The sequence below is a fragment of the Palaemon carinicauda genome, chromosome 1, assembly GCF_036898095.1.
Source record: "Palaemon carinicauda isolate YSFRI2023 chromosome 1, ASM3689809v2, whole genome shotgun sequence".
Lineage (NCBI taxonomy): Eukaryota > Metazoa > Arthropoda > Malacostraca > Decapoda > Palaemonidae > Palaemon > Palaemon carinicauda.
This window is the reverse complement of record NC_090725.1, coordinates 3,984,346-3,997,469: the sequence shown is the minus strand read 5'-3', so window position 1 is coordinate 3,997,469 and position 13,124 is coordinate 3,984,346. Positions and strand designations below refer to the sequence as shown.

The following is a 13,124-nucleotide window of genomic DNA, read 5'->3' as shown; positions in this document are numbered from 1 at the left end:
ATTAAAACTGTGAAATTAAAACTCTTCAGAACAATGATGGCTTTAAAGCCGGTGCCATACTACATAGTGTATCTTTATACAGTCTAAAACTGCACACACACATGAAATTCAGAAATGTGGGGTTTTATAACTAGGAAATAAAGAAAGGCAGACAATGTACTGACCTTTTCCTGAATCAGCATTTCGTATTACTACTTCATCCTTGCAATAGTTTTTGCCAGGTATCCGGGTGGGCTTGGCAAATTTCCCGGAGCTCCTAATAATCTCGCCAGGGCCAAGAAGTGTTGGGGTGGGTGGATGGGGTACAGGGGTTTGTGCCTGATTGGTCTGATTGTAGAGAGTCTGCTGATAAGACTGCATTCCTGGAATCATCATCTGAGGAGTGCCCGTCGGTGTCATTATGCTAACAGGAGTTGTTGAACCAGATAAGTCACACTGTTGGTCTTCCAGTGCTGCTTCTTCAGCCTAAAAGGAAATATCACAAATTTTAAGTAATTTGTATTTTTCCTAACATACTTACCGAGAACTACTTTCTTAAGAGTTACCAGGAATCTCCTTTCATCCAACCAGAGTTTTGTATAGTTTACCCTACTTCCGTTTTCTGTGAGGTCTAACCTCCGGTGGAAGGAACGTGCCCTGAGGCTAGGCCCGTGTCAGGCAGCAAGCTAGCTTGGGTCTCGGTCCTCAGTACTGTAAGTTCTTCTGAATTGAGATATCTCTACATGAAATTTGTTCAGCATTATCTAGCAGTGTTCTGTGGACTTTAATGTACTGACTTTTGAAATAATTCACAGCTAAAATCTAATGCTGACTAGCATAACTCTGGGATATTCTATTATTCGAAAATCAAAATATATTTTAAGTTTTCAATTTTCAGAACCATATACATTTATGAAATCACACAAGTAGTGTAACTATTGCCTTCAAGATCCAAGTACTATACTTTTTGCAGTTTTCCCATACCTTATATGTCAAAAATTTAATGCCCACATATGGTTTTCAGAACTTTTATAATACTATTAAAAAAGGCATCGAACCATAAAACCGTAACATAAACATCCCCAATGGTAATTAATAGACATTAAACTACACACTAACAGGCATTCTTCTTATATAAGACATTTATCAAAAGCCAGAAAACAAACCCGGTATAACAGTTAATCATAAATCAACATCTACACATAATAGTTTTGCTCGATTCTTATCTACCTTAAATTTACAGAGGACAATCTTTATACAAAAATGCAATACAACAGAAGCTAGCTTTAACATTATATGAAAAAATCAAATGTTGATCTTGAATATTTCTTAAGAAAACTAAATGACTGACTTTTATACAACAAATACTGAGGAAAATACTATAAAAATACTTACTTCAATCTGAACAAGTTTCTGTTTATAGTAATTTATGAGATTTTCATTAGGTTGCCAATGCATTGCACGCAATTCTATCACTTCAAGAAGACGGTAACGGGCTGCCAGACTTAAACGATCATCACGGCAACCATTTCGAAGAGATATGTAACATTTATCCAACTGATCTGTGGAGAAAATTTTTTTTAAATGATTATTAAAATTTATAAGGGTAAGGGAGATGTGCATGAGTGTTGTAATTCAAGAGGTATTAGTTTGTTGAGTGTAGTTGGAAAAGTGTATGGTAGAGTACTGATTAATAGGATTAAGGATAAAACAGAGAATGCGATCTGGGAAGTACAGGGGGGTTTTAGAAGAGGTAGGGGTTGTATGAATCAGATTTTTACAGTTAGGCAGATATGCGAGAAATATTTAGCAAAAGGTAAGGAGGTGTATGTTGCGTTTATGGATCTGGAGAAAGCATATGATAGAGTTGATAGGGAAGCAATGTGGAATGTGATGAGGTTATATGGAGTTGGTGGAAGGTTGTTGCAAGCAGTGAAAAGTTTCTACAAAAGTAGTAAAGCATGTGTTAGAATAGGAAATGAAGTGAGCGATTGGTTTACGGTGAGAGTGGGGCTGAGACAGGGATGTGTGATGTCGCCGTGGTTGTTTAACTTGTATGTTGATGGAGTGGTGAGAGAGGTGAATGCTCGAGTGCTTGGACGAGGATTAAAACTGGTAGACGAGAATGATCATGAATGGGAGGTAAATCAGTTGTTGTTTGCGGATGATACTGTACTGGTAGCAGACACAGAAGAGAAGCTTGACCGACTAGTGACAGAATTTGGAAGGGTGTGTGAGAGAAGGAAGTTGAGAGTTAATGTGGGTAAGAGTAAGGTTATGAGATGTACGAGAAGGGAAGGTGGTGCAAGGTTGAATGTCATGTTGAATGGAGAGTTACTTGAGGAAGTGGATCAGTTTAAGTACTTGGGGTCTGTTGTTGCAGCAAATGGTGGAGTGGAAGCAGATGTACGTCAGAGAGTGAATGAAGGTTGCAAAGTGTTGGGGGCAGTTAAGGGAGTAATAAAAAATAGAGGGTTGGGCATGAATGTAAAGAGAGTTCTATATGAGAAAGTGATTGTACCAACTGTGATGTATGGATCGGAGTTGTGGGGAATGAAAGTGATGGAGAGACAGAAATTGAATGTGTTTGAGATGAAGTGTCTGAGGAGTATGACTGGTGTATCTCGAGTAGATAGGGTCAGGAACGAGGTGGTGAGGGTGAGAACGGGTGTGAGAAATGAGTTAGCGGCTAGAGTGGATATGAATGTGTTGAGGTGGTTTGGCCATGTTGAGAGAATGGAGAATGGCTGTCTGCTAAAGAAGGTGATGAATGCAAGAGTTGATGGGAGAAGTACAAGAGGAAGGCCAAGGTTTGGGTGGATGGATGGTGTGAAGAAAGCTCTGGGTGATAGGAGGATAGATGTAAGAGAGGCAAGAGAGCGTGCTAGAAATAGGAATGAATGGCGAGCGATTGTGACGCAGTTCCGGTAGGCCCTGCTGCTTCCTCCGGTGCCTTAGATGACCGCGGAGGTAGCAGCAGTAGGGGACTCAGCAGTATGAAGCTTCATCTGTGGTGGAAATGTGGGAGGTTGGGCTGTGGCACCCTAGCAGTACCAGCTGAACTCGGCTGAGTCCCTGGTTAGGCTGGAGGAACATAGAGAGTAGAGGTCCCCTTTTTTGTTTTGTTCTTGTTGATGTCGGCTACCCCCCAAAATTGGGGGAAGTGCCTTTGGTATATGGATGGATGGATTAAAATTTATAATCACTATGGGAATTTTGGTATGCTATCTCACAGTTTAATTTGTTTAAATATCAAACATCCCTACATGGGTTAGAACCCGACACATTCAATTGCTACCATTATTTAAACAAATTTTTGTACTTTTAATATTAATGTTTCTGGGTGGTATATTCCTCAAATGCCCATAAAGAAGTGGATTAATTGTAGAAAATTACTGATAAGGCTGAATGTTTCTTAGAAATTATATCAATAGCAACATATGTGGCTGTAACTTTATGCTTTGAATGCTGAAGCTGTTAATGCGGGACATACTGTACTCAGATATATTTTATCCCCTAATAAATTGTGGTTCTCACTCTTGATTCAGTTTTTGAACCATGTGTATAATACAGATGTCCTTTACTTCAATGTGTTCCAGAGCATGTTAACAAACCCTTACCATCAGTTTTAGCTAGTTTCAAACTTTCTTCCAGAAATTAAGCATATTCAAAAAGGAAGTTTGCAACAAAGTGATTCAAGTTGCCCTGCCACCTTCAGTGTATTCAATTATATTCTATACTTGTTGGAGAAGTTGTTAATGTACGGTCCAGAGGTTAAATTCTAATTGAAAATTAATTCCAAAAGTAATATGTATTTTTCCTAGCTATAAAAACCTGAGCACTTTAAAATAGGGGTATGTTTTAGGCAGTGTGAAAGGGCCATGAAAATAGGAGCAAGGCAGTTTTGGTCATGACAGGTGGTGCAAGGGGGTAGCCCCACACACATGCCTGTCAGAGAATAGCCAATTTTGTCTTAGGTCTGGGACTGAGTGAGGTGCTGAGGTGAGAGATTTAATTTAAAGGACTTTGAAGGACTCAAATTGGTACAGCTACGAAAAATAAAAAATAACTTTCAAAGTACAGTACATTTATTCCTAACAGTATACACTCTTATACCTTAAAATAGATTAGACACTTATTGGTGGGAGGAAGTACAGTACCCTAGAACCAAATTGGAAGGTCCTTTCTTTCCTGGTCTCATCTGGGAGCGTAGAAGGAGACTTCGACAACCTCCTAACAGCTAATCACAAGGCATCGGTCAGCACTGGCATAAAAAGGAAGCCAGTACTAAGGCACAGAAAACATATCTCCCTAACAGAGAGAAGATATCGGGCAGTGTCAAACCAAGAGCATCATTGCGATCATAAACCAACCCATTCTACCTCTTTCCAGGAAGATGGAGGAGTTACTTCTTGGCAGCTGCAGTCGGCAAGAAAGGTGGTCCACAATGTAACTCGGCTGCATCAGACCTCCAACCGGCATGTTACACAAATTCTACTTCTCCATAGCTTACCTTTCAGCGCACCTCCGCTTAAAAGCAAGAGCACTATGTTCATACCGGTTGCAGTCAAAGACAAAATTGGCTATTCCGTGACAAGCAACAGGTGGGTGGGAATTTGCCCTTGCTACTTGTTAGTGCCAACTACTGTACCTTTAAGCAGTAGGTTGGTATCTCCTACTTCATTGGTTTGTGAAATTCTAAATGGTAAAGGCATTTTGAATGACCCTTTGTATCAATAACAATGGCTCCAAATTACAACCATTCTTCCTGAGAGCAAATTGCCAGTCAGATTAATGGTTTTTAGATTGAAAATACCAGACCCATCTATCATTCAATATCCTCTAAAGAAATTTTAAGAATGTAAGTTGTGAAATAGACTGCATGTTTCTATCCAACAAACTAAGCTGAAAGTCAACAGCTAAAGTTCAGACAGAAGAACAAACAAGTTAAGTTAGAATGAATCAATTAAACCATTTCCTCAGGATAGACTGATCATCAAAAATCTTGAAACTTTCATAGTAAGCTCATTTTCTGTGCAATTGAAGAAACAGACAAAATGTGCTTCGCATAAGTAAATTTGCAATTAAGAATTACACCAAGAACTTTGAATTAATTGCATGATTAAAAAGACATTGTCAAAGCAATGATTTTAATATTGAAAAGCCACTGTCTTCGACCTAATTACATTTATACGTGAGATTTGTTAGGGTTCAACTTTAAGCAATATAATTTAGACCATACACTAATTTTAGCTAGATCTCTATTAACCCTTATACCCCCAAGCTATTTGGAACTTTCCAACCCTTAACCCCAGGGGTTATTTTTTTTCAAGCACATTTTGCAGTATATATTTTTTTAAATTGCTCTAACTGCCTTAATTTTCGTCATAAAGAGGTCAGGTTGGTCTCATTCTCTTGGAAAATGCCTGAAGTTTCTCAAATAATTATCAAAAATATGCAAAAAAAAATATTTAAATAGCAGTTTCTTGCAAGGACATACCGGTACGTCCATGGGGGTAAAGGGGTGAGATTTGTGAAACGTACCAGTACGTCCTTTGGGGGTGCAAGGGTTAAGGGATTCAGCAACCATAGGTCTACATCCAGGAGATGGAATTAATATGCAAAGAGAGTAGCATCATCTGCATCGAGCATGTTTTCCAAGTTAAACCACATATCATGCATATATACTGTACAAGGATACATCCTGCTGTCACCCAGTAAAACTTCTGGAATTACAGGAGCAATCACTGGGAGGTGGCTGTATCGAATTAACCTTCTCATTGACGGAAAAAGTCTTGGAAGGCGTCTTTGTAAATTCAGAGGGCAGTATTGCTATAGTAGCTTCCATGGCAGCAGACTCGGGTGTCGAGTCATCGTATCCTCGTGCTAGTGTCTCACACCGTGAGCATGGACTCTTTCTGGTTCAATTATCTGGGGGGAGAATGTCTACGAAAAGCCAAGGAACTAAGATCGTATTGATCACAGTACAAGGAATTCCATTACTCAAAGAGACAGTCAGAACTGCTATACTGAAGAGCCCTAAAGGTAATAGTCTCAGGTGCCTTCTCCCCAAAGAAAATACACAAGAGAACTTGTTTACAGAGGATCCTTGCTTACAATCACACATGCATGATGTGGCCTCCCAGTGCTTACATGAGTGCTGAGATCAGATTTGAGAAGTCACCTGTTCCAAAACTTCAAGCACAATTGAGATGGAAGATCTTGGCATCTGGGAAAACTCAAATCATGGATCGGGCTCTAATTTTGGAAGATCTAGATCAAGGAATAGTATTAGTAAGTCGGAAGATCTCGCATGATGGTACCACCATAGCGTCTCAGCGAGTTACTGAGGCAGGAGGGGGAAGAGAGTGGCTGGTAATGTTCCAACCAGCAGGAAGCAGCACTCTAGCAGAAAAGACTACTGGTAGCAGAATCTCCTGTACCACATATAAAAAAATCCTTCCTAAGAGTTGGGTTTTGGTACAGCACTGCTCCTCCCATCAAACCATGCAGAGGGATTGGTCCCAGTCCCTAGAGACTACGGCAGATCAGTCATCCTGTGCTTTAGTGATTCCTTCCTCCTCCTCTTCAGAAGTAGGAGCACTGTGAAGGAACAAGTAATGCAAACAGGTGAACTAGTTCCATGGTGACAAAGGTTATGAACCCTGAGAAGCTATGTAAATTCCAACCATTGCTGCAGAGCATGCAATTCCAAATCGTATAACTCCTGATCTCAGTAACCAATTGTATGGTTCCCAATTGCTGTACGCAATTGTAAGGTCCTGGATCATGGTAACTGGTCAGAGTAAAACCTGTGCAACTCTTCTTTCTGCTGGCTGTAATGGCAATAATTCAGATCATAATTGTTGATTTGTCTCCAACTTATGCTTCTTGGAGACAAATTTTCTAAGCATCTGAATCCTTGAATAATTTCTAAGACTGTTCAGCACTTGAGGCAATACCAAGAAAGCTCCACTATATAATTGACATTCTTTTTTATCTAATATTTATGCATAATTCCCTTGGATTCAACTAGTAAGTGCAAATGCATATTCAATTGAAGTATAAAGTTTGGCTGATGGAAGTACAAATATTTGTAGAATGTTTTGAATGTAAAAAGAAACCGTCTTGTTAATTACACTACAGTACTTCCAAACTTGTCTCACAAAAAAAAGGAAGGTATATTCTTTTCAATGTTTAAAAACCTAAAGAGATAGAAAATGTGTTCATTAAGTTATTCATTATACATACATACATATACCAAAGGCACCTCCCCCAATTCTGGGGGGTAGCCGACAACAACAAGAAACAAAACAAAAAGGGGACCTCTACTCTCTACGTTCCTCCAGCCTAACCAGGGACTCAGCCGAGTTCAGCTGGTACTGCTAGGGTGCCACAGCCCAACCTCCCACATTTCCACCACAGATGAAGCTTCATACTGCTGAGTCCCCTACTGCTGCTACCTCCGCGGTCATCTAAGGCACCGGAGGAAGCAGCAGGGCCTACCGGAACTGCGTCACAATCGCTCGCCATTCATTCCTATTTCTAGCACGCTCTCTTGCCTCTCTCACATCTATCCTCCTATCACCCAGAGCTTTCTTCACACCATCCATCCACCCAAACCTTGGCCTTCCTCTTGTACTTCTCCCATCAACTCTTGCATTCATCACCTTCTTTAGCAGACAGCCATTTTCCATTCTCTCAACATGGCCAAACCACCTCAACACATTCATATCCACTCTAGCCGCTAACTCATTTCTTACACCCGTTCTCACCCTCACCACTTCGTTCCTAACCCTATCTACTCGAGATACACCAGCCATACTCCTCAGACACTTCATCTCAAACACATTCAATTTCTGTCTCTCCATCACTTTCATTCCCCACAACTCCGATCCATACATCACAGTTGGTACAATCACTTTCTCATATAGAACTCTCTTTACATTCATGCCCAATCCTCTATTTTTTACTACTCCCTTAACTGCCCCCAACACTTTGCAACCTTCATTCACTCTCTGACGTACATCTGCTTCCACTCCACCATTTGCTGCAACAACAGACCCCAAGTACTTAAACTGATCCACCTCCTCAAGTAACTCTCCATTCAACATGACATTCAACCTTGCACCACCTTCCCTTCTCGTACATCTCATAACCTTACTCTTACCCACATTAACTCTCAACTTCCTTCTCTCACACACCCTTCCAAATTCTGTCACTAGTCGGTCAAGCTTCTCTTCTGTGTCTGCTACCAGTACAGTATCATCCGCAAACAACAACTGATTTACCTCCCATTCATGATCATTCTCGCCTACCAGTTTTAATCCTCGTCCAAGCACTCTAGCATTCACCTCTCTCACCACTCCATCAACATACAAGTTAAACAACCACGGCGACATCACACATCCCTGTCTCAGCCCCACTCTCACCGGAAACCAATCGCTCACCTCATTTCCTATTCTAACACATGCTTTACTACCTGTGTAGAAACTTTTCACTGCTTGCAACAACCTTCCACCAACTCCATATAACCTCATCACATTCCACATTGCTTCCCTATCAACTCTATCATATGCTTTCTCCAGATCCATAAACGCAACATACACCTCCTTACCTTTTGCTAAATATTTCTCGCATATCTGCCTAACTGTAAAAATCTGATTCATACAACCCCTACCTCTTCTAAAACCACCCTGTACTTCCAAGATTGCATTCTCTGTTTTATCCTTAATCCTATTAATCAGTATTCTACCATACACTTTTCCAACTACACTCAACAAACTAATACCTCTTGAATTACAACACTCATGCACATCTCCCTTACCCTTATATAGTGGTACAATACATGCACAGACCCAATCTACTGGTACCATTGACAACACAAAACACACATTAAACAATCTCACCAACCATTCAAGTACAGTCACACCCCCTTCCTTCAACATCTCAGCTTTCACACCATCCATACCCGATGCTTTTCCTACTCTCGTTTCATCTAGTTATTCATTATTACTCGAAAAAAATTATGAAAGTAACTTCTCATTAGTAACAAATGATACTCTTTCTGAAAACTAGGAAAAAAGTACTGCTTATTAACCAAGAAGTGAAAAAGAAGATAGACGTCAATATTACATTAAAAAAAAAAAAATGTCTTTTTATGCTTGAACCACACTTACCTTTATATACATTTTCAAGCTGAGGTCCAAACATTTTTAAATTTTCACAGAGTGCAGCGATGGCTGGGTACACGCTTCGGTCATACGTGGAGGAGTTAAGATACTGCGCCACTAGGTCCATTTCCGACAGAACACTCTCCACTGAAAGAAAAACTTCAAATAAGCCAGATGATACAGCAGTGTTTCAGTAATGTAAAAATACAGTTCACATGCATTCGTGGTTCTACAGTCCATTTCTTTTAGCGATGCATATTTGCACTGACTCGCGGCGGTGCCCTTTTAGCTCGGAAAAGTTTCCTGATCGCTGATTGGTTAGAATTTTCTTGTCCAACCAATCAGCGATCCGGAAACTTTTCCGAGCTAAAAGGGCACCGCTGCGAGTCGGTGCAAATATGCATCGCTAAAAGAAATGGACTATAGTAACAAGAATCTACAGGTGTCTGAGGCAACACACTGAAAATAATCTGCAGTATGCAAGGGTGCTTGGTAATAGAACATTAAGTCAAACCCACAAACTGTTTATCATAGTTAATCAAGTACAGTACTGTACAGTACAACTGTTATAAGAGAGAAATAGAAGTACAGTACAGGACAGCAGATTATGAGAAGACTGGGAGAAATTTTTAAATTTTATTGTGTCTGAGGCAACACACTGAAGATAATCTGCGGTATGCAAGGGTGCTTGGTAATAGAACATCAAGCCAAACCCACAAATTGCTTATCATATTTGATTCTGTACAGTAAAACTATTATAAGTGCAAAATGGAAGTACAGCACAGGACAGCAGATTTTGAGAAAACTGGAAGAAACTTAATCATCTTATAATTAGTTTAAAATCAAATAATATTAGTACCTAGGTTTATGAGTTTACTTTGTTCTGGAAGCGACTTGTTACCTAAAGTGCTCAAATACTAAAACATTTTTTTCCTTAAGAAATAAAGGAAATCGCATAATGCGCTCCACAAAGTCCAATAATTTATAATGGTTTGTAATGGAATTTGGTGAAAAAAATTATAACCCCTAAAATCATTTTTAATGGTTTGTGATGGAATTTGGTGAACAAATTGTAACCCCCTAATATTGAAAACAAATAAACATCAATAATTCACAATAGAAATAAAAATATTGACATCAACTTGTACTTTGCCATTGGGGAGTTGTGGCTTTCGTCAGGAGGAGGAAGTTACTACTTGGAAGGAGAATCTCCCTCCATGACCATGTCAGGTAAAAACGGATTTTGAGCGAAGCGAAAAATCTATTTTTGGGTGAGATAGCCATGGCGTCCTGATGGAAGGTTCCTGTTTGGTAGCTTCCTTGGGTATAAGACTACTAAGATATTCCCAGAGAATTTAACCACAGGTTATCACAGAATTCTAACTTCTGGAGCGAGTATCTCAAAGGTTTCCCTTTAAGACATCGTAATACAACAGGGGACACGCATGTCTGAACGTGCCACATAGCTATCTCCACCCCGAACAGAGTTAATGCTTCGGTGTGTAAGGGCTGAGAATAGCTGGGAGCCGTTCCACAGCTAATCTCACTCGTGGCTACTACTGATACTCGAGACGTAAACAAACGGACGCCATTGCTCTAATGACGTCACGCCCGTCTTTATCCTGACGCCAGTTGCTGCCCATCACCATGATACAATTGTGTAGGGTGGGAACAAAACTGGACGAAGTAGTAGGGAGGGTCCATCAGGACGCCATGGCTATCTCACCCAAAAATAGATTTTTCGCTTCGCTCAAAATCCGTTTTTTGGGCTCAAGCCATGGCGTCCTGATGGAAGAGTACCAGAGAATCAATGTATCGTGGTAGATTTTCCCCCAGTGTTAAGTGCCTAGGCATTGACAAAACAGCAAAGTAATCTTAGGTAAAGAACCATAGGAACGAAGTATCCTGCCCCCCATTGGTAGGAAGTTCCCATGGGCTATGCCGACGTCAAAGTGGTATTGAAGGGCTATTCATCCTGACAGAAGAACTTTTAAGAACTTAGAGATGAAGCAGAATGTTTGATATTTGTATAGGAACATTCTGAATTAGGCCAGTGGTGGTTGGGCACTGTGTATAGAGTTCATCTCTTGGTTATCAGAAGTAAGTATTCGAGTAGGAACCTTACTGAGACAGGGTGAATATAATTTAGGATTAGACATCTTAAATTCTTCATGACCATAAGAGAGGAGGAATAAATAAAACTATGACAGTATGTATTTCATAGTAGGTAGGAGCTGAAAGAGACGCATAAGTAATAAAATAGAAATTTTATTTCACAATGCAGAAATTAAATAATTTACAGCAAAAGTAAAGTTCATTTACAGTAATAATAATGTACATAGAAATAAAGGCTTGCTCTTGAATCTGAAAAGGAATTTCAGGATTAGTAGGTACTCGTTCTCGAGGAACGCAAGTCTTTAAACAACACGTCATGCTCAAGGCATGCGGCACTTGTGTGACACTATGACATTTCACCTGGGATAAGAACAGTTATAAAAGCACTAAGTGTTTTTAGACATCACTATGAATCGCTCAAGGGTCAACATAGGCACCCGAAGAGTTAGAGTCCCAAGTAACTCACTGTTCTACGCAGAGTTAGGTGCAGGTTTCATAACACTACCTGCGGCTACCACAAAATGTTTGACTTCGTGCACTTGTTTCGCATAATGTTTAAAGAAAACACGCGAGGACTTCCAGCCCGTAAAGTTTTTAAGGCTTTCAAAGTCCATGCTCTGAAAGAAGTTCAGAGAAGATGCCACTTTTCTAGGATCATGACCAGCGGGTGTACTGTTCGGATCCGCTCTGCGAATGAAGTAGGTGATTTTCGCTCTTAATTGTTTCAGTGACAGGTCGCTGCCCGATGTTTCTCCTTTGAAGAGTTGGCCTCCACCAAAGTTCGAAGTTCTGCGAAGATAGACCTTGAGACTCTCTACTGGACATAGAGAGACATCCTCCTTCAGGGGGCATATTCTCCAAGGGCCCCATCTTTTGGTGGGTAATTCGTTTTTAGCGAGAAACGTCGGATCAGGGGAGAGGGTCACTTCTCCTGAATCGGCAAACAGGATGTGTCCCTCTTCTCTCGATAATGCCACTATTTCGCTGACTCGAGCTCCCGAAGCGAGAGCAAATAAAAATATAACTTTCTGAGTCAGATCCTTGAGGGGGCATGAATCGTTGTCCAAGTTGGAGGCGAAATGGAGTACCTTGTCTAGTGACCAGGAGATCGGTTTCGGAGGGGGTGCTGGGCGTAGGCGAGCACATGCTTTTGGTAATTTGTTAAAGATGTCGTTGGACAGATCAATTTGGAAAGCATATAGAATTGGTCTAGTCAAGGCCGATTTGCAGGTTGAAATCGTATTGGCTGCTAATCCTTGTCCATGAAGGTGAATGAAGAAGGACATACAGAAATCAATGGTGATTTCTTTAGGATTTTTTGCTTTGACAAAGGAGACCCATTTCCTCCAGGATGATTCATATTGCCGTCTCGTGGATTCGGTCTTGTATTCCTCTAGGAAGTCTAGACTTTTCTTCGAGATCCCAAACCTCTTCTTTGCGGCAAGGGAGAGAAAATCATGAGATGAAGGTCCTTGATTTTCGATGATGAAGCGAAGACAGTCGACTTCTGTACTTGTTGAGAGAGAACTGGGCCCGGGAGAGGGATCAGCTTGGGCTGCAGCTCCAGGACCAGGGGGTACCAGTTGCTCCGGGGCCACTTGGGAGCCACTAGGGCCGCTGTCCCTTTGAAGGTTCTCAGTTTGGAGAGGACTTTCAACAGAAGGTTGGTGGGAGGGAACAGGTATATCTTGGACCATCTGTTCCAGTCCAGTGACATGGCGTCCACCGCTTCTGCTTTGGGGTCCTCGTACGGGGCTACGTACAGAGGAAGTTGATTGTTGTCGCTCGTTGCAAAGAGATCTATCTGAAGTTCTGGGACTTGGTGAGAGATGAAGGAGAACGATCTTGCGTCTAGAG

General features: G+C 40.8%; 1 protein-coding gene across 6 annotated transcripts in view; it reads right to left on the bottom strand.

Moving 5' to 3' along the window:
* The window catches only part of mxt (Eukaryotic translation initiation factor mextil), a 175,109-nt gene that overhangs the window by 36,587 nt on the left and 125,398 nt on the right, over positions 1 to 13,124 (bottom strand). For all 6 annotated transcript variants that reach the window (XM_068379631.1, XM_068379655.1, XM_068379644.1 and 3 more), the window contains 3 exons: positions 9,159 to 9,299; positions 1,375 to 1,541; positions 165 to 465 (listed from right to left, as the gene is read on the bottom strand). In XM_068379631.1, the coding sequence (XP_068235732.1) occupies positions 165 to 465; positions 1,375 to 1,541; positions 9,159 to 9,299 (609 nt within the window). The remainder of the gene's footprint in view (positions 1 to 164; positions 466 to 1,374; positions 1,542 to 9,158; positions 9,300 to 13,124) is intronic.